At 39.5% G+C, this 21757-nt stretch overlaps 1 protein-coding gene across 3 annotated transcripts in view; it reads left to right on the top strand.

The window, feature by feature from the left end:
• Positions 1-966: 966 nt before the first annotated feature.
• SCAF8 (SR-related CTD associated factor 8) overlaps positions 967-21757 on the top strand; it is a 67665-nt gene continuing 46874 nt past the window's right edge. For all 3 annotated transcript variants that reach the window (XM_030447278.1, XM_030447280.1, XM_030447277.1), the window contains exon 1: positions 967-1318. In XM_030447278.1, coding sequence (XP_030303138.1) covers positions 1289-1318 — 30 coding nt within the window. In that variant the 5' untranslated portion in view covers positions 967-1288. The remainder of the gene's footprint in view (positions 1319-21757) is intronic.

Here is a 21757-nt window from a genome sequence, read left to right as displayed (position 1 = left end):
CTTTTTCCTCTTTTCCTCTTTTCCTCTTTTCCTCTTTTCCTCTTTTCCTCTTTTCCTCTTTTCCTCTTTTCCTCTTTTCCTCTTTTCCTCTTTTTCCTCTTTTTCCTCTTTTTCCTGTTTTTTTTTCTTTTTTCTTTTCCCTTTCTTTTATCTTTTCCTTTTTTCCTTCCTTTCTCCTTTTTTCCTTCCTTTCTCCTTTTTTCCTTCCTTTCTCCTTTTTCCTTCCTTTCTCCTTTTTTTCCTTCCTTTCTCCTTTTTTTCCTTCCTTTCTCCTTTTTTCCTTCCTTTCTCCTTTTTTCCTTCCTTTCTCCTTTTTTCCTTCCTTTCTCCTTTTTTCCTTCCTTTCTCCTTTTTTCCTTTCTTTTTCCTTTTTCCTTTCTTTTTCCTTTTTCCTTCCTCTTTCCTTTTTCCTTTCTTTCTTATTTTCTTTTTCTTTTTCCTTTTTCTATTTTTTTTCCCAAGCCCGCATGCTGCTCCCGGTCCCCCCGGAGGGAGGGCCTTGCTGGGCTCTGCGGACAAGTCAGTGAGCAGGCAGACGCTCTCCTCCCCCCCCCCCCCCCCGCGCCTTCAGCTGGAAACGGCGACAACGTCGCGTCCCGGGAACTTCTGGATTTGCCCCCAGTGGCGAAACACCGCGGCGTTTTAACACCTTGCTCCCGTAACCCTTCTCTCCACGTCCGCTCTCAAGGCCGGGCCGGGGGCCCGTGTAGGGGCGGGAACGGAGAAGGAAAGGGGCGGGGAAGCGGGTGAGAGGGAGGGAGGGAGGAAGGGAGGGAGGGAGGAAGGGAGGGAGGGAGGGTGGGGTGGGGGGGCTGTGTCCGCCATCCCGGCAGCGCCTCTGTGGTCTGGCGGGGCTCGGCGGGCGGGGGGGCGCTGCCCGGCAGGGGGCGCTGTAGCCGCCCTGCGCCCCTCTCGGAGCTGCGCTGCGAGGAGCCGCCGTGTGTCCGCCATATTGGCTCCCGCGCCGCAGCTGCTGCGCGTTGTTCCTCCATCTCCTGCCGGCGCGGCCGAGCGGAGCTGAGCGCGGGAGGGGACGTCGGCGCCGCCGGGCGGGAAGCGGGGCGAGGAGGCCGTACGCTGCCGGGAGGTGACGGAAACGAGGGGGGACCCGCGGCCCTCCGCGCCCGCCCCCTGCGCCACCCGCCATGGCGAGAAGGCCCGGCGGCCCCTGAGCGAGGCGCACAGGCACCCACAGACCGAGACTATCCCCCCTCCCGGCCGCGGCCCGGCCCGGGCCCGGCCGCCATCAGCGGAGCGAAGCCGCCCGGCTCCCCCCTCTGCCCGCAACATGGAGGCCGTGAAAGCCTTTAACAGCGAGGTGTGTAAACCCCCTTCTCCGCTCCTTCCCCTCAGGGTCGGGGAGCGGGCGGGGCCCTGGGGCCCGGCGCCTTCCCTGCCCCCTCCCGCTGCTGCGCCTCGCCGCGGGGAGGGGGCGTGAACCGGGGGGACCTCGGCGAGGGGTGCCGGGAGCAAGGGAGCGCTCCTCCAGGCAGCCCCGGGGGCTCGCCTCCGTCTCGTAGCGGGAGCGGGTCGTTGTCGCCGTCCCTGGGAAGCGTGGGGGGTGGGAGGGAGGGAGGAGAGGGTAATGGAGGCACCACCCCCCCAGTCTTCTTTCAGCAGTGGGGTTGGGGAAGACTGAACGGAGAAGAATAGATGTGGCGGCGGGCTGAGGGGAGAAAAGGGAGCCGGGATGAGGCCGAGGTGGAGAAGGCCTCTTCCCTGAGCCTGGTTTGCGGTGGGGCGGGTGATGCCCAGCCAGCTCCACGCAGCGGCCGGAGGAGGCTGCACGGAGCGACCTGGGGGTTTCCGCGATCACCATGCCCCGGGGGCTGTACCTTTCCCTGTGTCCCTTACCTCTTCCGACACTAGCTTCTTCCTTACTTGTGAAATGGGTGCCCGCACCCCGCCAGCGCGCACCTTTAACACCTCATAGAGCTGCGTTTTAAATCTGAGGATGGGCGTACAAAGGCCTGTAAACTCGTCCCCGTTTTAGAAAATATTATATTCGCTGTGGTCAGGATGGGAGCAGAGCTGTGTGCTGCACAGAGCTCAGGTCCTGCACCAAAGCACTGTGCTGAGTGACCTACGGCACCCACAAATACATGCTTGCGGGCTTGGAAGCGCTTGACTTCTCTTATGCCGGTAGTTAATGCTTATTTTATAGCAGGTCGTTCTTGTGGCAACTCTGCTTTGTTACTCTTTGTTGGGAGAGTTCGTATCGTTTATATTTTGAAGTTGATTTAAGAGCAAGGGAAATAAATACGTGTTTTCTTTGTAGGAAGTAATACGTCTTAAAATAGATTTTGTTAACCGTCGAAAGTATCAGCTCTGGTTACAATATATGCTGCTACGGACTGCTCGTGTATTGCTGGTTCAGGTTGCCCTCTTGCTACTCCCACTGGGGATGTAGTAGGTTTTTAATGATTGTAAATCATACAGTGCTGATTAAAATGTTAATGTGATTTGCAGTGGAACAGTGTGCCAACCAGGTTGTTTCTACAAGCCACAATAAGTTCTTAAAATGGGCAGGTACTTTCTGATAATTCAGGAGCAGTTGAATACCGTAACTGAATAATTCTAGGTGTTGCATTTTACGTGATTTGAATTCTTAAGTAAAAGAAATCACATTTGTGGCCACTAGAGGAAAAATAAATACTATTAAGTCTTTTTCCCCCTCTCCCCCCCCTTTATTACTTACTGGCTTATGTGCAATATTGTGAAGTGGGGAAAAGGAAGAGTCTAGTCACAAGAACAAAAAAATGTAAGTAGATTAGAACCTTTTTCTTGTATATACTTATTAGTCTGAGCAGAAGTCTGCTGTCATTGAAAAACAACTTCTGGCTGACTTGCTGAGCACTCAGGAATAAGTACAATAAAATAAGCTGTGAAGACTTCAGGTGAGAACTATATTAAAGACAGCTTTAAAAGATGCCTTAATTCTCCTAAGTTTTTGAAAAATTGTTATCTTTGGGTTGTCAGAAAAGAAAATGCCGATGATCAGGTAATGACATTTTAACCAAATGATTTCCTATGGTATTAATAGCATCTATGAATAGACTTGTTTGTATAACATACATCTTTCAAAATTTTTTTTAACCTGTGTCTCTGTGTACGAATGCTGGGCTACCCTGACAGCAAGATTTTAAAGATGCTGTGACTAAACCCCTGATCCTGGAAGTAAATGGAATGAGACTTGTTACATTTGGGGAATCCTAAGTGTCACTTAGCCACTCAATACCTCTGTATGCAGTGCAGAACTTGACTCACTTAACTTTCCATCATTGTCTCTGGTCTGACAGACCTATATACATTTTACATTTTAGAACTTTGAAATGATTAATAAATACTTAAAATAGCTGAAGTGTGTGAGTCTGTAGATTGTACTTTGTGCTGTACCTAAATGCTTTTGAGTAACTTAAAAAATACTTACAGTTGGCTTCTAAAAATCCTTTTTATTTGTTTTAATTATGTTTAAAGTCATATTTTACTCCAGAAATTACATTGGAGTTCTGTTCTAGAGATTTTTGGCTCAAAATAGATATAAATCAAATTTAGAAGCAGATGGGATAGTCTGAATTGTACAGAACTTAAACCATACTTTCTCTAATACAGTTTGCATTCAGTTAATAATTTTATAACAGTTTATTTAACTTGCTGGTGAAATCCAGATGACGCTTTAGAAAGAACATTTGAAATACATTTAAACACTGAAGTCTGCAGGTCAGGTACTTCTGGGGTTGTTTTTTTTGTTGTTGTTGTTGTTCGTTTTTGAAGGATGTATTGTGTTTGGATCCCGTAATAAGCTAAAATAAAGGCAGCTGTCCATCTAGGTAGCATAGCTTATTCCAAATGTCAGTGTGAGCTGAACAGTATCCTGCATTATAGCTATACTTGTATGACAGCCAAAACCAAAGAGGTTAACATAGGCTTTTCATTAATTTGATTAGAAAGAAATATCTCGGGTTAATTTGAACTCCAACTGCTGGAAATAATGTCAGCTGTTGTGTAAGGGTGGTCAATGTCTAATGATAATATGTGGCACTGTCATATATAAAAAATTAGCCCTAACATTCAAAGTCTTTGGAAGGATAAGTTTAAAGAAGAGAAATAATCACACTCCTGAATGAAATATTCTTAGTATTGTTTTCATTTCATGGGTTTTGTTTTACTATTTAACTAAAAGTACATGGCAACTGAAAAACAGAGTATAACTCAATGAACTCTAATATACCAGTGGTGTAACTGGCAGTGTTTTACACCACACAGTTTATCATTTGCTACAATTAACATAATGAAGGCTAATCAAGACACTTATTTTCCTCCATATCTCTGTTCAGGTCCTGTGTGTTTTCTAAAGAGCACAACATCAAAGTCAAGAACAGGTCTTGACAGAAGAAGATAACTGAAATGTTTCTAATTGTTTATACATTTTAGGAGAAGTATTTTGTAAACAAGGAATTGAAATGGACTAGAGGCAAGCAGGTGTACTGTGACAGTTTCAGCACTCAGATGATAATGTTGTAATTGCAGACATACAAAACTCATTTGTTACATAGTCAGCTCAGTGATAAAGTTTTGCTGTCAGCTTCAATTCTAGCCATTCTCACATTGGTCTCAGCTATCATAGAATATCATAGAGTGCTGGGTTGGAAGGGACCCCAAGGATCATCTCCTCCAACCCTTCTAATATTGTTTAGATGAGATGTCTCAGCACTCTGTTGAGCTGAGACTTAAAACTGTCTGAAGGAGGGAAATCCACCACTTCCCTGGGAGACCATTCCAGTACCCAACTGTCCTCACAGTGAAAAATTTTCCACTTTTGTTTGATCGGAATCTCCCCAGGAGCAACTTGAGTCCATTGTACCTCATCTTGTCCTTGTGACTCTCCATCTTCTTTGTAGCCCCCCTTTTAAAAGGAACTGGAACATCATAATAAGGTTTCCCCTAAGTTTTCTCTTTTCAAGGCTGAACAAACCCAGTTTTCTCAGCCTCTCCTCATGTGGCAGGTGCTCCAGTCCTCTTATCATCCTCATGACTCTTCTCTGGACCCTCTCCAGCCCATCCACACCTTTTTTGTACATTAGGGACAAAAACTGGATGCAATACTCCTGGTGAGGTCTGACAAGCACTGAGTAGAGAGGGATGATGACTTCTTTATCACTGCTGTTGATGCCCTTGATGCAGCCCAGCACACTGTTGGCTTTCTTTGCTGCTGCAGCACACTGTTCACTCATGTTGAGCCTGTTATTCACCAAGACTCCCAGTCTGAACTGCACTCCTGGGTCATGTGTTCCGGGGTGCAAGACCTTACAGATACTGTAAGGTGCCGTACCCAAAGTTGGGTTTGAGTGCTATAATCTACAGTTCTCTTGCAATTCTTGTCCTTCTTGCTTTATGTTTTGAAATTATTTTTCAGTTTATCATATAAAGACTGTGTGCAGACTAGTGCAGGAGATCAATAGATGCTTTAATTCTGAAGCCCATTTAATTATTATAAAATTTATTTCAATAAATAAATCTGTAGACTAACAGTAGATAGTTTTACAGACATGTGAATAGCCATAGGACTAGAGTTTGTTTTCTGAGAAATGAAGTTCATATATTAGTTTTAAGTACAACTCAAATTCGGTGTTTGAAATAATACTTCCTTTAGCCATGGTAACTTTTTCTTTAAATACTGAATATCAGTAACCTTGAAAGGACATTTATTTAAATTTTAAAAAGCAAATTCAGCTTAGGTGCATCTTTCTTCAGCACTACAATAGTAATTTACTGATTTGTTTGATTTAAACATAGAATTGGTATTTCAAGTTTTTTGATACCTTTAGACACATAGAGGCTCTTTACCTATGAGACTGGTTAAGTCTGAATGCCCGTGATGCTTCACTATTTGATTTTTTGCATGCTCTTTGCTTAAAAACAAAGCAAAGATAGCTCATGCATAAGCTATGCACACTTTGGTCAAATAATTGAAAAATGCTAGTACATTATATGTTGTTGAGACTGACACCTGCAGTTCTGAACTCCAGCCATTTGGAAGGTTAGCAAAGCCTACGTAGGGTAGTTTGATAGCTTAAAAAATCTGGAAACATATGTGGCATTTAGAGATGTTGAATTTGCATTGTTTGATCCAGTGAATGATAGTTGTTAGCATTCAGTGCTACAAATTTGATCTGAAATGTAGTGGAAAAATTATAGGTTTTGTGTTTGTTAGGCAACACTATGTATTCTGATATTGAAGAGGCAATTGTGAAAAGGACAATTGTATATTTAAAAAAGAGAAGAAAGAATAATGCAAAGTTTCTCTCTTGAAGCCCAGGAATGAGAAAGTCATGTATCTTCTGGTTCCTTCCAGAAATGCCCTGATCAGTTGAGTGTGTTTTGTAGAAAAAGCTTAATTCCTCTTCTCTATGTGACTAGGTGCTGATCTTTTCATATAGACGGGATCGGAATGGAAAACTTAGTGTCACAGAATCATAGAATGGTTTGGGCTGGAAAGGACCTTAAGGTTAATCTACTTCCAACCCCCCTGCATGGGCAGGGACACCTCCACCAGACCAGGTTGCTCAAGGCCCCATCCAACCTGGCCTTGAACACTTCCAGGGAGGGGGCAGCCACAGCTTCCTTGGGCAACGTGTGCCAGTGTCTCACCACCGTCAAATAAAGAATTTCTTCCTAACATGTAACTTAAATCTCCCTTCTTCAGGTTTTAAACCATTGCCCCTTGTCCTCTCACTACACACCCATGCAAAAAGCCCTACCTCGGCTTTCTTGTAGGCCCCCTTTCAGATATTATAAAGCTGTTTTAAGGTCACCTTGGAGCCTCCTTTAGTCCAAGCAGACAACCCCAACTTATTTTGCCTGTCTTCACAGGGGAGGTGCTCCAGCTTTCTTGATCATTTTAGTGGCTCTCCCCTGGACATGTTTCAGGAGCTCTATGTCCTTCTTATCCTGGGGACTCTAGAACTGGACACACTACTCCAGGTGGGGTCTCACAAGAGTAGAGGGGGAGAATCACCTCCCTCGACTGCTGTCTGTGCTTCTTTTGATGCAACCCAGGACCTGGTTGGCTCTCTGATCTACAAACACACATTAATGGCTCACATTTAGTTTCTTGTACAATACTACTCCCAAGTTCTTCTCCTCAGGGCTGTCCACAATCCTTTCTCTTCCCAACCTGTATTTATGCATGGGATTGCCTCAACCCAGGTGCAGACCATTGCACTGAGCCTTGTTGACCTTCATGTGGTTTGGACAAGTCCACCTCTCAAGCCTGTTAACGTCCCTTCCCTGCAGTGTGTTGACTTCACCACACAGTTTGGTGTCATCTGCTGAGGGGGGCATTTGATTCCCCTGTCCATGTCACTGACTAAGATGTTAAACAGCACTGGTCTGAGCACTGACCCTTGAGGAACACCACTTGTCACACATCTCCATTTAGACACTGAGCCACTGGTCACAACTCTTTGGGTTTGACCTGCCAGCCAGTTCTTTATCCAACGAGTGGTTTATCCATGGAATCTATTGTTCCAGGTTAGAGATCAGAATGTTGTGTGGGGCAGTGTTGAATGCTTTGCACAGGTCCAGGTACATGATGTCTCTTGCTCTGCCTTTGTCCACTGAGACTGTGAACCCATCATAAAAGGCCACCAGATTAGTCAGGCAGGACTTGCCCTTAGTGAAGCTGTGTTGGCTGTCACCAATCACCCCTTTGTTATCTGCTTGCTTTAGCAGAGCCTTCAGGAGGATCTGCTCCATGGTCTTGCCAGGCACAGAGGTGAGACTGACTGGCCTGTAGTTCCCTGGATCTTTTTTTCCATTTTTGAAAATGGAGGTAATGTTTATGTTTCACATTTTCCAGTCAGTGGGAACTTCACCAGACTGCTATGACTTTTCAACTGTGATGGACAGTGGCTTTGCAACTTTATTCTCCATCTCTTTCAGGAGCTGTGGGAGAATCCCATCAAGTCCCATGGACTTGTGCACTTTCAGATTCTTTAGGTGGTCTTGAACCTGTTCTTCATCTACAGTGGGAAGATCTTCCTTTTCCCAGTCCCTGCCTTTGGCTTCTGTAATGTGTAGGGTGTGACCAGAGTCCTTACTAGTGGAGACAGAGGCAAAGTAGTCATTGAGTATCTTGGCCTTCTCTGCTTGGATGACCAGCTCTCCCATTTCATTCTGGAGTGGGCCCACATTTTCCTTAGTCATCTTCTTACCACTGACATACCTACAGAATTTTTTCCTGTTGTCCTTAACCCCCCCCCTTGCCAGGTCCAGTTCTCTCTGTGTTTTTGCTTTCCTAAGCTCGTGTCTTGCTTCTCTGACTACTTCTCTGTACTCCCAGATTATCTGTCTTTGCTTTCATCCTCTATAAACTTTGTCATCATAGAGACATGTACTGTGCTCCATCTTAAAGTGTTTGAAGATAAGGATAAAGTGCTGCAAGATTAAGGTAGTGATTACAGTTCCCTCAGAGTGAGGTGAGTTCCGACACGTTTTCTCTTGTTACTATAAATGTCTTCTAGGGCCTGAGGGTCACAATTAGAACTTTCACAGCGCTGCTAGGCTGGGGTTCACCTGTTACTAGCAATGAAAAGGGTTGTCCTCACATAGCTCATCATGAAGTGGAGTCACAGCAAACTTTTGCTGTGCAGAATTGTTGAGAAAGCCATGAAAGATCTTAAGAAGTGATGCATGAAGTGATCATTGCTCCTTTTGGGTTATCTGGTTCTTCTGAAATTTGTCAGTGATAGGGATGTAACAGTCACCATTTGCTCACAGTCCTGTTGTCTGTATAGTCTATTTGCACTTCATTGTCTGTTTTTCAGCTTTATCATGATGTTTCTGTAGAAGCTATGGTTTAAATAGCAGTGGGGAACAGTTTCATCAACTACAGTTTCAGAAATGTGACCCTTGGAACAATGCACATTTTAATTACTGAGCATTCGAGAATAGGTGCACAAAAGTACAGAAGTGTAAATTTATTTTAGACTTTTACTTTTCTTAGATTCTGCTGCACATTTTGTGTTGGCTGAAGCACTTGAAACATCTCCAGAGCTTTTTTCCTAGCTGCTAAGAAAATGAGAAAAACTTTTATGTTTCCTCTTTTCTCTTTTTTCTCACTAGTATTTTACCAGTCATAAAAAAATAGCGCAACCTTCTTTCATATCCTCTGCTGTTATGATATATTTCAAGTTTTCTTCTTTTTTAATTGATGCTGCACTTATGATTTGATATTTGTAAATATAGTAAAAATTGTAAATTGGAATGAAAACTTTTGGTTTACCTCGGTTCTTATTTTCCAGAAGTTAAATGTATGTCTGCATGTGGACATATATACATTTGAAAAGTTCTCTCTCCTTTTCATTCTTAGCCTGTGGGGTGGATGTGGTAAGGATCATCAGTTATATTTTGCTGTATAATCCCATAGTGCTCCTCAGAGAGGAAACATTGAATCTTTGTAAACCGTATGAAGTCCTTTGAGATACAGCTGAATATGTAAGATTTGTTAATATCACTTTTGCTGTCAAGAACATAAGGAGCAGTATCAGTGAAATGTAAGTATTTTACTCTGTTGGGTCCCATAAAGTGTTGAACTTTGCTGATTCTCAACCATTTGCTTTATATTAAAAGGACATAGAGAAAGAAAGACCTTTTCTCTTCAAGGTACAGTAAATATTAACTTGATATTCACCTGATAAAATGGCTGCACGTGTGCTGAATAAATATTACAGTTTTAATACCACATTTTCAAAGACTGATCTGACCTCAGACTTCTGCCAGCCACAGTCTTGACTTACGGCCTTGTAGAGACATGAGCATGCAATACTATGTTAAAGACACAAAGTACTGTGGGTGGTTTTGTGTATATTTTGCTCAAGGACCATGTTTCTTTCATGAAGTAGTATAGGACACATCGAGTATTTTTCTGTATTCAGTACTTGAAGTTCTTCTTGAGCTGTGGTCTTGATTAGGTGCCTATGAGCCTAGAAGGGTAACGTAGCTCTCTGGAATCTGGTAACACTCGAGTTGTAACTGAAAAGTATGAGTATCAGTCTGCTTGCTACTCATTTAGAGAGCAGCAAACCATTTTGTACTTTCAGAAACATTCACTTCTTAACTCTCAACAACTTCAGATCCTTTGATTTTCACCTGCTTCCTAAGACTGTGGCTGGGGCTACAAACTTTGGCATAGTACTTGAAATGATCTGAACAAGTCGTATTTGAGTTTGCCATCAGCAATCTCTTTTCCCGTGGCCGTTGTAAAAGTGGGGTCCAGTAATCGAAATGGCTTTCTTACTTTTATTCTGAATGTGGTTTTTTATCTGTGTTTGTTAAAGCAAATCTTAAAATGTAATCTAAACACCTGATTACTTCCATGGGGCTATATTTTACTTTGGAGGAGACCCACATTTTTCTTGTCTGTGAAACTGGTCCATTGTTCTGCCTTCAGACATCCACCAAGAAATTTATGCCTAGTGGCTGGTTCAGCCTCAGTTAGAGCCTCTTCTGTTCCTTGTGGTATCAGCCACTGTTGTGAGGCCTGGGACAGTGTTTCATACTTCTCATGAGTATCCAGCGTTCAGTTCAGCTTTGGACTCAGTAAACAGTATTCTTGTTCCTGTATCAGAATTTGTGCAATTTTTGTACTTCCATTTCTTTGCTTCTTGAGAGTATTTCTCTGGGACAGCAGCAGCAGTCAGCAGTCACCTAGGTAAATTTTTTGCTCTTACTCAGCAGCTACTTCTACACTTAGGTGTATATGTTCTTTAAGACAAAACGGGGATCTTCAATTCAGTTACTTCAGTACTAGCTTTTGTCTTCACCTGACAGATTTATTTCCAGTATAAATATGTATTTTTGGTAATAGCCTGCTTGTTGTGTTGTTATGCTTATGACAAGTGAGCTACCATTTGTACAAAAATGGTAACTATAGGTATGCAACAGTTTACAATTTTCTTTCCACTTTTTTTCAAGAGTTTGCTTACAGAGTTTACATTGTTTTACGAGGTACAGTTTTTGATTCTATGAGGCTACTTTTATTTATTTATTCATTTTTAAGTTCCAAATGAGTAATACTGCATTCCTATCTTTTCTTCTAGCTTTGTGATTACGCAAAAAGGTAGCTGATGGGCATTTTTCTGGTGCTTTGGCATTGACAAATACAATGATCATGTTTAAAATATAGCCGTGGAAGGCAAGGCTTGGCACCCGTGTTACTGAGTTTGATGTTGATCTATGAAAGTCTTGTCCTCATGGCATGACTTTATGGAGCCTCCCTTGATAATTTAAGAATTAGTACAATAGATAAACTTCAATTCTAGTATTTTGATATTGTCATTGCAATTTTAAAAAGAAATAATCATACTTTAAATGTTTTTCTTTTTTCTTCAGAGGTTGAGTCCAAAGAGCTTAGAATGTATTAACCAGAATTCTTGGAAACTTATGGAAAGATCTTATTGGGCTGAAGTTTTTCAGAATACCATGTCTTCTATATGTATTAGCAAAACAAAACTACTTCAAGAGAAAAGGAACAGGTTATTTTCTGAATCTGCTTTACATTATATCTTCAGATAACATGTTGATCTTCATAGCTTAGTTACCAGATATGCAGTAGTAGCCACTACTTATTAGTTTTCAGGAAAGTAAAGTGGATCACTTCCTGGGAAAGAAGGAACATTTATCTAACAAATATATTAGTTGGGGAAATTTAGCCCACGATAAACCACAATTTTCTTTAAAAATAAATAAGTAATAAATAAAATCATGAAGTTTCGTTGTAAATGCAGGGGATTTAAAACTGTATCTAAGGAGAAAGCATTTCAAAATCAGAATGACAGGACAGCTTTTATTATGAGTCCTAGAAACAGTTGGCAGACAAAATGTGTGAGTCTTTGATTTTCATAATGTTTAGGATATGTCTCTGTGTTTCATAGCTCATATTTGTAGAGATGTGATTGTATTTAAAATTCTCTTTTCTCCATACTGTGCCATACTTTACTAAGCCTGTGTGTTGCAGCAAGAACAAAAGACACTTACCCAGAGTGGGTGTCCCACAAGTTCACCTCTGGAAACCTACAGAGTCTTACACTGTGCCTATAGCTGATCAGTTGTCCTGTTGGTTATCTAGAATTAGCTATAAAATAATGCTAAAATTTAGTTTTGGAAGTTACCCGTAACCAAAGAGAAAAACACAGAAAGTTAAATACATCTATTGTATTTTCTATGTAATATTCTTTAAAAAATCATCTGGACTTTTTGTTCCATCCTTCTATTCTGTTGTTGGGAGTTAGGCAACTGGTAAAGCCCTCAGTCTTGCTGAGCTATTTTATGTGGTCCATTTACATTTTTCTTAGCTTCTTGTTCACCCGCAGTAAACGTCCTAAGTCATTGTGAAGAGAAAAAGGGAAATTGTATTTTATGGCTCATAAGGAGCTAGGAACAAATAAAGCATATTCTAGAGGCTATTCTGAGTTAAACATCTGTTTTGTAGTTGCATGCAATTCAGGAGATGTGAGTTGAATCCAGGTATTTCTTTAAATCCCAATTTTACATTTTTAGTCAATTTGTCCAAAGCAGACTGTGTCACCAACATTTTCTATGAAAGCAGCAATGAAGAGGGTTTAGAAGAAATTGTAAATAGACCTGTAATATGCCTTTTGTCTCAAGTATATGAAAATTTTGCCATTCCATCTCAAATTGTTCAGGCTTAGTAAATTTGAAAGTCATAATTGGTCTTCCTCAAAATGAAGAGGGTAGAAGAAGGGTAGAAGCAAAGGCAGTGATGGCAACACCTGACTTCATTCACTGAAAAGTCATGGGCTGGAGAGACTGCTGTATTACTGTTGCATCTTATTTCATGTAATTATGTGTACACTCAAGATTAGTATTTAGATGCCCTCTTTAAATATAAACATATGTGAATGGTGGCGTATAATACAACTGATGTGTAAATGTGTAAGGCATAGGCTTTTTTTGAGTGTTCTTGGTTGCTTTTCTTTTTTTTTAGAAGTCAATTTGGTGCAACAGTAAAAGGAAGATATGCTGAAATATCAAGCATGTTAACTATTCTGTAATGTGTTTTAATTTAAATCACATAATGAACTTCAGGTGTTTGAGAACAGTTGTATTAAGATGGTTGCAGTTGCAACATATTCTTGTTCTGTGTTTTGGTTTTGTTTTAATTTTTGCAAATCATATTGTCTTGGTTGATAAGTGGAAGAACTTTTCATTATTTTTTCTCCAAACTGAAATACCTGATACAGGAGAAGCATTTGCTATTCTGGTCATTCTGCATGCACATTTTTGTTATATATTTTTAATGTTTCCCTGTACTGCAGGAAGTAACAAGATGCTGACTGGGTTTTAATAACAGTTCTCACTGGTAGATTCTAGATAGCATCAAGGAAAAATCCTATTCACAGAAGGATGGGCTAATGTAATTTAGATAACTTTTCCTGAAGATTAAATTTGAGGAAACTGTGTAAAATGCAACATAATAGAAATCTGTTGATTCTGTCCTTTTTTAAAAACATAGTAACTGACAATACTCTTTTCTTGTTCTTTGCAGTGTGGTCATATAAATATTTGGTTAGCAATTAAGTGACTAATGTATATATGATTGTATTTGATTTATTCCAATGCTCTTGTAGTGTGAAAGAAATAATTAAGCGAGAATTGCAAATATATATTTTGTCTATTGCACATCAGAATTGCAGACATGTATTGTTACATATGATGTCCAATTAGTGGGTGTCTGTTTCTAGTAGCATCCAGAGAAAACTGTAAAAATATTGCAGTAGTAATTAATATTGCAGAGTAATTAATATCCCTGTCACCACTTCTGGTCATAGTCTCATACTCACAGATTGGTATGAATACCAATCAATAACAAAATGTTTATTACTTTAGTTGTTGTAACATATATTACCCTATATGAATGTCTGCTTCTCTGGATCACATGAGACCAGAGGTGTTCATAGCTTTCCAGCCTTCTAGGGGCAAAATTAGTCTTATATGAAAAATTATTTCCTAGCCACTCTTCTCTTGCCTTCGTCAGATGTGGCCATATATGTGCAAAAGTATATAATGCTTCTGGAGCTATATCTTTAATGAAGTTAGCACTTTGTTCTAATATTTATGCAAAATTTTGGTAGGGAAGCAGCTGTCTGGCTCTCCTGACTGTTGAGTAAAGGTGGTAAAAGATCTTGGAATCAATGGTTGAGCTTTGGCGGAGTGTAGTGTGCCATTGCCTTCCATGGAGATGCAGTAACTTGCTCTGTAAGTGACTGACTATCCACAGAGGATGTAGTTCATGTGCATGCTGCCAGGTCTTAGCATTGTGTGGAATAATGCCTTGTAAATTACAGCTGTTAGTAATGGAGTTCACTTTTTTATTCAAATTTTGTAAATTCTATTTACAATAGAATTAACATTTTAAGTACTTTCTGAGTTACAGTTTTAATGAAATACATACTGTTTACATCACTGAAGAATCAAAATTTGAAATACACTGTTGAATTCTTAAATTTTCAGTAATTCTCTTGAAGACCATCTTTCTTACCAGAATTTAAGAAAATTACAGAGAAGAAATTCAATACTTCACCTGTATCATCAACCTGATCTTCTGTCTTTCTCCCCATTCCCAATGTATAATTTATATAGCTCATTAAATCCTTGAGCAACTCATATTTTTTCCCCAAAGTTGGGAAATAGGACAGTTTATTTAAAAGGATGCTAGGGAGGAGGAGTATTAATTATGCTGTTAAGCCTAACTTACATGTACACTGGAATACTGCCTTTTATGTAGTTTCTTAGCTTTCAATATCATTGCTTTTTGCTGTACAAATCATGACATTGTCTTAATTAGGTAGAGGAAAACACAAAATTGTCAGTGTAACTGGATTTATTTGCCAGTCTGATCTTACATGTACATATATGTAGTAAATCATAAATTGTAGTAACTTGGTGCATTTGGAACTTGTTAATTCTGAAGGATGTGCAAGGGGCAGTGGCAGCTTTTTCTGTTGTCAAACAAATACATACAGAATCTCTGAGGACAATTTGCCACCCCTTTCCAAATAATATTGATTGTCTGCAGTGGGGAGAGTGGTATTGAAGAAATGCTTCTTTTGGGATATAATACTAAAAACTGAGTCTTAAGACTTTTTTGTTGTTGTTGTTTTTGTAACCACTGTAAGATTGGAAATGAGGTTCTCTCAATTGGAGGTGATGAGAAATAAGTAGAATTTTAATTTGTTTCAAACAATTCACAGGTAAACATGATAAAATGAGAAAAAATTAGCATGACTTATGGCAGAAAATAAGGTGTTATGTGTGTATGAGAGTTCTGTGAGAGAAATAGAAGGCATGTGGACAGGGTGATGTTATTTACATTTCAGAAGAATAGTTGAGGAGATCCATGCCAGAAAGTTTGAAAAAAAAGGTGAGTTGCTATGGAGAATGCATCCTTACATTGATGGATGACTGCTAAAAGGGAAAGTAGAGGAAAAGTTGATGTGTAGAAATAAATTGCCTATTGTCATGGTAGACTCTTACATGAGTTTCTGCTGGAAACCTATGCATTTCAATGTATTTGTAAATGCTGTGGAAAAGGGGTAGAATAATGAAGAGAAAAAAAAAAGTTTTTTAATGCATTAAGTTATATTCAGGATGTTAGTCCTGAAGGCTTGCTACAAAGGATTGCAAAAGGACATTGCTGTTAGGTGCTATACTGTTAGATGGCATCCTGCAGTTTCATCAAGCTAAATGTGGTAGTGCAGGCTGAGAGGCAGCATGAAAAGGTCAACCCTGACTTTATGTACATAGTGATAGACACTGAAATTAAGTAATTTGGTAGTTAATAAGATCTTGCAACCAAAATGAAAATTCCTCATCAAAATAGCAGTAGTCAAAATCCTGGAAATTATTAGGAAATAAATAGAGACTAATTATAATGCCAGTATGTGTCTATCCTATGCAGTGTAGTCTGTATGCCACATGCAGTGTAGTCTGTACCTCACAAGACCATCTTGGCAGAACTGTATGTACAGAGAAGGGCAGAAAGGACAGTCGAAAGAATGAAACAAGTCTGTATGGTAAATTACTAAATATTCATACTCTCTTGAGTCTAAAATAGAGATGACTGGAAGATGATGAGATAAAGGTCTATGGTACTGGGGATACAAAAGGTAAATCAGTGTTTGCAGAAGTTAGGTAAATCTGGTGTCTCAAATAAGCATGGGTTCAAATCAAGAAAAAGGAATTTCTTCACACAGGTTTTGGTTAAAGATAGGCATGCTAAAGATTAATATGTATTGAATTTCCTATGTGGGGAGAATTCAGGGATTTAATGAAAAAGATCAGTTCATGCTGGCTTAGGAATTCCTGAGTTGTGGGTTGCTGATGGCTAAAATAATATTTAGAGAAAGTATCACTAAAAGGTCAACTGTATATTATCTGTGAACATCTTTTGAATCATCTGTTGAATGCTGTTTCAGCTAGTTTTCTCTGAACTAGGAGCATGCATCAGTAAATAGCATATTTTTTACCATGTGCTTGCTTAAAAATAAGAAAAGGTAAGGAGACGGGAAAAAAACCACGAAAACAAACAAACAAACAGGAAAGAAAGAGGAGGTAAAAATAAACAATTACAAGAAGCTAAAAAAGTGTTGAGAGTAAAGCAAATTTTAAAAGAGGGAACCAGAAAGGGACAGAGAAAAGCAGTCCTGATAGCAACCATCACTTCTTGGTAGTGTCCAAGTAAGAGTGGCTGCTGCTTGGTGATTCTCAGCCTGGAGGCATGATCAAGACAAAGAGCTTGAAGCAGTTGTCAAACATCCTGTTCTTCCTGGCACTTGAAATGGTCAAGCTGACTAGGGCTCAGTGACGTTCATCAAGAACATCCTAAGACTTGGTGATGCCTTGGATAAGGAGAGTAAATAAAAAAGGGAGTACATTTGCAACTTCAGGCCATTCTGGAAGAATTGGAAAAGGAATGCAGTATATTTTGTATCAATACAGGATTATGCTAGGGAATGGGCATGAGTCCGTATTACATGAGCATACCTGAGCCTCTGTGTCTCAAGCCCTTCACTGAGGATTTTCCAATTTATGTTCCTGTTAAGTGATAGATCAGTTTACAGTATAAGCTACCATACTGGGCTTTTCACCTTCCTGTGGTAGTGAGTCATGCTACTGAATGATTTGGTTTGACAGAAGGCTGAGTTGGAGGAATGAAGCACAGTTGGGGAAGGATGTTTTCTGAGCTGTGAGTTTCAAGGTGAGTTGGTTGGCTGCTATGCACAAAAAAAAAAAAAAAAAAAAATACATGGAGAGGAATTACTGATAGTTTTGGAGATGTCATGCAAGTTTGACCTTCTGTGTTTCTGTTACATTTTTGTAGTGTTACATTAGGATAAGAACTTATAAATTAGCAGAATTACTTTTTACAATTCAAACAGTAACATATTTAGCTTCACAAAATCCAAACAAAAATCCACCCTTAAAACTACTTGTTACACTTATAATCTTGAAGATTTTTAGTGCTTTTTGCTTAGTAAGTGATACATGGCCACTTGGCTCTCATGTTATTCTTACTTTGCAAGATCATTTACCCTGGGAATTGATTTCATTGAGACAGATTAGGATTTGGTGGTGAGTGTACCTTTGTTGGACTCATTTTGTCCCTGAAGTGCCATTCAGATTCCAGCCTTCCTTTTAAGGCTTTCCTGTTATTTATATACAGAATTTAATCAAACACACATATATCAAAGATTTATTGATTTTTTTCCAGCCATCTAATTATCAAAATGGCAGTGTGCATAGGGTGTGGCTAGATGGAACTGTCATGCAGGGAAACAGTAAAACTACTCTTTCCCCCCCTCAAATTCACAGCAAATTGATCTGGTGTTTTCTTTATCTTTAATGAGTTGGGAAGATTAATGTTCACTTGTGGTTTCCAGTAGTGTTTGCAATGTGTTTGGAGCTGAGCATATTCAGTCATGTAAATACTTGAATTAAACAGTTAAGAGTCTTGTCCACAGCTTCCTAGAAGAAACATGTAGAAATTACATTTTCATTGGCATTGCAATCAAACTGAGCTGTCCCAAGTTGAAAAAATCACTGGCACTTTTTACAACAACTAGGAAGTATTATCCTTTAGTACTTTTGCAATGTAATTTCTCACAGAGGAAAATAAAATTGTTCCCAAAAGGTCATATGGGAAGCCTGCACTTAATGCTCATTCTAACTTGATTTTTTAACACTTGTTTTTTTCAAAAACTGAGCCAACAGTTTGGAGATAAGTTTCTCTTACCAGTACAGTCATACTCCTTGTGACTTGTCTCTGCTTCCCCCACCCCCATCAAATTCTGCACAAAGTTAGTATTTATTCCATCCTAACATTTGTGTTATTTTGGAGTCAGTAATTTTGTTTTCTTTAGCATCAGACATGAGGTTTCTTTCTGTCACTTGGTTAATTTTGTGGGGGATAATGCTATCTACTTCTAGAGAGGTAGATACCTGTTACCTCTCTGGTGGTAGATACCATCACCTTTAGTAATGTGCCGTAGTTCAAGAATGGACACTGCAAACCAAAGTTTGGTGTAATTTTATAATAGATTTTTATAGGTTTTTTATCAGTTTATTCAAGTCAGTTTGTCTTACTGAAGGGTCCATTTCCCAAATGTTTTTTGGGAAACACTTTGTTCAGGGGAGCTTTTGTGTAGAAACAGTCTTGGGTGAATACATAGCTCTTTGCAGCAGTGCTCTTTACCAGGCAAATATCACTGTCTCTCCCTCTTAGATAGCTGGGAGGTTAATATTGGGTTTTTTTAGATCAACATATTCTGTTTTAGTTTCTAGTGCAAAATCAATTACTAAATGCATGGGAAAAGTAAATTGATAAAAAAATGTATGTTAATTTTTGAATGAGATTTTTGATATATAGGTATATCATCAGCTGATGATGGATGTTCAGTCTTTGGAGAGAAATTATTATTCGCTGAGCACATGTTTTAAAAAGGGACACTGAACTGTGGTGCTCACTTTCAGCTGCAAGTTTTGTGCTTAACACACTTCGTGCTTTCTCACTTAGGAAATAATGCAAATACTTTCACTATGCAAGTCCATCCAACTGTGAATTTATGAAAATAAGTAGAAAATAACTAGAGAAAACAGGTTTTGATGGTGTCCAGAGAGCTATCAAGTGATCAGATGGTTAAATAAATACTGATCATTTTTTGTCTTTTTTAGCTGGTGTTTCATATGAGTTGATATTAATCCAGAAAAGCAGGTAAAAGTGGTGAGTGAAATTAGACAGATTTTCTTCATAATTCATAGAAACACAGGGTAGCTCAGCTGTAAAGCATGTCCTTTGAAGTTTTCATTGTGTGTCTGCTCCTTTGCTTTTTTCTTCCAAACGTGACTAACCTGCTTCAAAACTTCAGGAACTTGATGTGCTTTTGTCTGCCACTTGATGATTACAGTCTTTCAGTTTCAACCCTCTTAAATGAACTGTATTACTACTGTGGAAATAATGCAGCTGCCTGTTTTATTCAAGCTTCGTTTGAATAAACTGAGACCTGTATTTTATACTAACTATCCGTATTATATACAATTACTTAAAAGAGTGGGTGTGTTTCAGTATGGTATCTGGGCATAAGACAGTAAATTGGTGATAGCAGTTCATGAATGAGTCGGGTCCCTCTGAGACATGCCAGAACTGTCCTCTCAGCTAAGGAAAACCACACTGGTCTGGAGCTACATCCACCAGCCTGGCTATTACTCTCTCACTGCTCATCTTATTTGGTGCACTCCTTCAGTCCTATCTTTCCCAGTTGATCTTCACTACTCAGATTGTATTGATATCTGCCATCCCCTTAGTAAACCCGTTTGCAGACTGAAGAGTCATAACTACCTTTGTTCTCCACTTAAAAGCTTCTCCATAATTTTCTTTATCACTAATAATTCCATACCAGCCTTGGAGATGAAAGGGAGAGCAGAAATTTCAGAAGTACTGAGAGATCAGGTGTGCACTGCAGGTTAGTTCAGTTGCCTAAATAATGTTACGGTTCTACAAGTCCATTTGTTACATTTACTACTGAGGTTTTTCTGGTTTACTGCTGAGTTGATACCTTCAAAGAAATGCCTCGTGTATCAGGAGATCCCTTTCCTGAATGTCAGTAGTCAGCATCAGCACCAGTGTCCACTTCTTCACATGCTCATGCTTAATTTCCTGCCTTGTTATTGTTCATTAGTGGGACTCTATTGGGACTTCCCTCTACACCATTTAAAGTGCCTGTTTATTAAGATTGTTTGCTAACTGTCTTTAAGGAGTAATTGATCAGATTATTTGTCATGAAAGGGCCTGTTCAGGAGACCTTACTTTGTTTGGAGCCTTTTGTGAGAGATCATTCGTAATTGTCTTTTGGTGGTCCAGGTGGACTGTATCAGTGCATTCATTAAGTCTTTCAGAGGAGGGCAATAGACGTGGCTTGTCCTTACAACAGATTCATAGAATTGTTTGCCCATTAATTGTTTCCTTTGGAATAATTTATACAAATTTTTCTGGTGCAAATATTGAACCTAATTTGTCTATTGTTTCCTGATTCTCCATTTGAACCCTTTTCAGAAATTCATGCTGCTTTCCTGTCTCATAGAGCTACAAGACTAGTTTTTTAAAGTGAGAATTCATGAATCATAGCTTCTGGATCTTTCATTCCTGAGGTCTGGTTTATCACATCATTATTTTTCACATTGTGGGCTTGTTCATTGCCTTTTTATGAACACAATTAAGGAGGATTCTGTACAGGAAGTCTCTGGTTTTCCCTCAGTGTAGGTCTAAAAAGAGGAGCAGGTTCTTTGCTTTCTCTAGGGCTTTATCTCCTATGAATCATTCTTTATCTGCTGATTGTCCTGGAGGAGCACTTCCTTCTTCAATTTGAAAAGGGCTTATTTTATGCTTTTTTCATGTTTGTTTCTTAAACTTGATTGCTTTATTTTTGATGTGTAGGTTACCAGCTAGAGTTTATGTTTGCTTCTTCCCTACCCACCCCCTTTTCCCCTTCCCTCCTTCTGATTTTCTGAAATGTGTAATTTTAATTCAGATGGTTTACCTGACTTTAGTATTTAGCCATGTTACCATTTTTTCCTAGATTTTTTAAAGGCTTTTTAGATGTTAGGGCAAGCATTTATCTTCTCCCGACAAGCCTGCATGCCTTAAAAAAAAGCATGATTGGGAAATAATTAAAGCAAACTGTTTTGGCTAAGCATTTGTACATACAGGGCATACAGAAAAAAGAGCCAGAATATAAGCACAGATTTTGAGAACAAAATATTTATAGCTTTTTAAATACTTCATAATCCTGAATATATTGCAGTTTATTTTTCTTTAACTAAATTTGAAGAATACCTCATTTCTTTAAAGGCCCACTGTGTTAAAAGTCAAATGAAAAATCAAAGGTTTTTTTCATTACTAGATAGACAACCAAATCTTGCTTCTCTTGACAGCCTAGGAATAGAACAAATGTAGTTTGATGAATGGACTGCTTGATAGATAAGGAGGTGGCTGGCTGGCAGCATCCAGAGTTGCAGTCAATGACTTATGTCTAAATGTAGATCAGTAACAAATTCTGTCCCTCAGGTCCATATTAGGACCAGTACTATTTAATAACTTTCAGTAATGACTAAATTGAGTGTGCTCTCAAGTTTGCAGATGACATCAGGCTGAGTTGTTCAGCTGATGCACTTGAGTGAA

This window comes from Calypte anna, chromosome 3, assembly GCF_003957555.1.
Source record: "Calypte anna isolate BGI_N300 chromosome 3, bCalAnn1_v1.p, whole genome shotgun sequence".
NCBI classification, from domain to species: Eukaryota; Metazoa; Chordata; class Aves; order Apodiformes; family Trochilidae; genus Calypte; species Calypte anna.
This window is presented reverse-complemented; position numbering and strand designations above follow the sequence as displayed.